The sequence below is a fragment of the Pygoscelis adeliae genome, unplaced genomic scaffold, assembly GCF_000699105.1.
Source record: "Pygoscelis adeliae isolate BGI_AS28 unplaced genomic scaffold, ASM69910v1 Scaffold323, whole genome shotgun sequence".
In the NCBI taxonomy this organism is placed as follows: domain Eukaryota; kingdom Metazoa; phylum Chordata; class Aves; order Sphenisciformes; family Spheniscidae; genus Pygoscelis; species Pygoscelis adeliae.
Genome location: NW_008824365.1, coordinates 75,898 through 77,797, shown reverse-complemented (window position 1 = coordinate 77,797; position 1,900 = coordinate 75,898). Strand labels below are relative to the sequence as shown.

Below are 1,900 nucleotides of genomic sequence, written 5' to 3'. Positions count from 1 at the left end.
GTGGGCAGCCCCCCGCTCCCTGGGGACACCCCAGCAAGGTGATACCTTGCTCAGGGCGAGCAGGTCCCTGGGTAGCCCAGGGTGGGCTGCGGGCAGGGGGACACTGCAGCGGGGCGGGGGATGCTGCGGGATGGCCAGCATGAGCAGTGGGGCCGGCGTTACATCCGACGCATTAAAGATGCTGCTTTGGGTGGTGGTTGTTGTTTTAATGGTTTTATTGTGCGATGCCGGGGACGGGCCTGGCAGGCCTTAATGAAGGAGATTGATGGCTTAATAGCCAGTAGCCATTACGGGGTAATTGAATGGTTGTGTACATATGATCAGACCGTCAATGCGGACGTGGCTCGCAAGCGAAGCACCTGGAGCCGGCGGGGGACACACACGTGCAACCCCCTCCTCGCACCCCAGACAGATACAGTGCAGGGGTGACAAAGCCCATGGCCTTGGGGACCCCTGTCCGTCCCCGATGTCTGGGCTGTGTAGGTGTCCTGGGGCCACATCCAGCGGTGAGGGGATGGAGCAGGTCTCCAAGGTTCATCCAGTGGCACCAGGTCACTGAAACCCATCTCCGGCCGGCTCAGCTCCCAGCCTGGGCTCTGGAGCACCCAGACCAGGGTGCTTTAATGAGGCTTTTAATTAACAGGTCCCATCTATAGGGATGAACAGCAGTGGGGGAGTGGAGGTGGGAGCCATGGGGGTCTAGCATGGACGGCAGCCCCAAACTGGGGGCTGCTGCGCCGGCCCCCCGGTTCGGCCCGCCTTCCCTGCGAAAGCCGCCACCGAGGAGAAAACCCGGCAGAGTCGCAGCCGGGTCCCCACGCCGAGGTGTGAGTCAAACTACTCATTTTAGTGTGTGACAGCCAGGTGTTTTACAGTATTTGCTACCTGTGATCATCCATCAAAGCAATCGATAGCGTTCCTGCAGAGTTTTATTAATGATCTTGTCACCGGGCTGGTGCTGGGTGCCTGGGGTTGTCGAGAATGATAGATCATTAAGAGCTTTTGCTGCTCTTTATTCTCCAGTGACCTTGTCTTTCTCCATTGTTGCTTGCTTAAGAGTTATGAATGTGAGACATGATAATTTGATATTGATCTATTTGGTAAGTTAAAAAATTTACTGCATCGTTGATGTTTTAACAAAGGATCTGCTCGGTCCCTCCTGCAGACCGATGAGAGCCACTGGTGCTCGGCTCTGCACGCCGCAGCGAAGGGGGCAAGCTGGGCACCGTGCCGGTGCGTCCATGTGCCAGAGCGCTGTGCTTGCCTGGCATGGGACGGTGAGGCGTGGCTGTGTGAGCTCTGTGTGTCCCTGGGGGGCCCCGTCCCAACCCCTCCTGAGCCCGAAGTACCAAAATCCAAGTGCTGGCACTGCCCTGGGAGACGCTGCCGTGGGCACACGGCTGGACCTGTCTGTGCAGGCAGGGTGGGGTGGGATGGAGGGGCTGCAGCGGAGGAAGCCTGTGCCCATCCGTATAGCCTTCCCCTTTCCCGTCCTCTCTTGTCCCCGTCCCATCCCTGCTCCCTCTGCCCAGCGCCACGTGTCTGCCAGCTGTCCCCTCCGTGTCCCCTCCATGTCCTCTCCGTGTTCACTAATTGTCCTCCCAGATGTTCGGGGCTCCACTGACCCCAACAACAGTATTCGATATAATTACTTGTGCTCCCCAGTCCTCTTGCCCTCCCCGGTGCTCCCAGGATCCCACCGGCCGGCAGGGAAATCTGGGGCTCCATGTCACCCCCTTGGCACTGGACAGGACCAGACCAGCATCCCTCTGCCACGCTGCCTCCCCAGTGCACTGTCCCCGCACCGGGGATGGACCCGCTGGTCAGGGAGCTGCAGGGCACGACCGCCATCCCCCCCCCCCCCCAGGGGTTATCGATCCCCCTCGCCCCCTGCCGGCTG

At 60.1% G+C, this 1,900-nt stretch overlaps 1 protein-coding gene across 1 annotated transcript in view; it reads right to left on the bottom strand.

Annotated features, from left to right (window-relative positions):
* CDH15 (cadherin 15, type 1, M-cadherin (myotubule)) overlaps positions 1-439 on the bottom strand; it is a 17,124-nt gene extending 16,685 nt beyond the window's left edge. The window contains exon 1 of the mRNA XM_009319900.1: positions 404-439. Within this exon, the coding sequence (XP_009318175.1) occupies positions 404-439 (36 nt within the window). The remainder of the gene's footprint in view (positions 1-403) is intronic.
* Between the last annotated feature and the right edge of the window lie 1,461 nt (positions 440-1,900).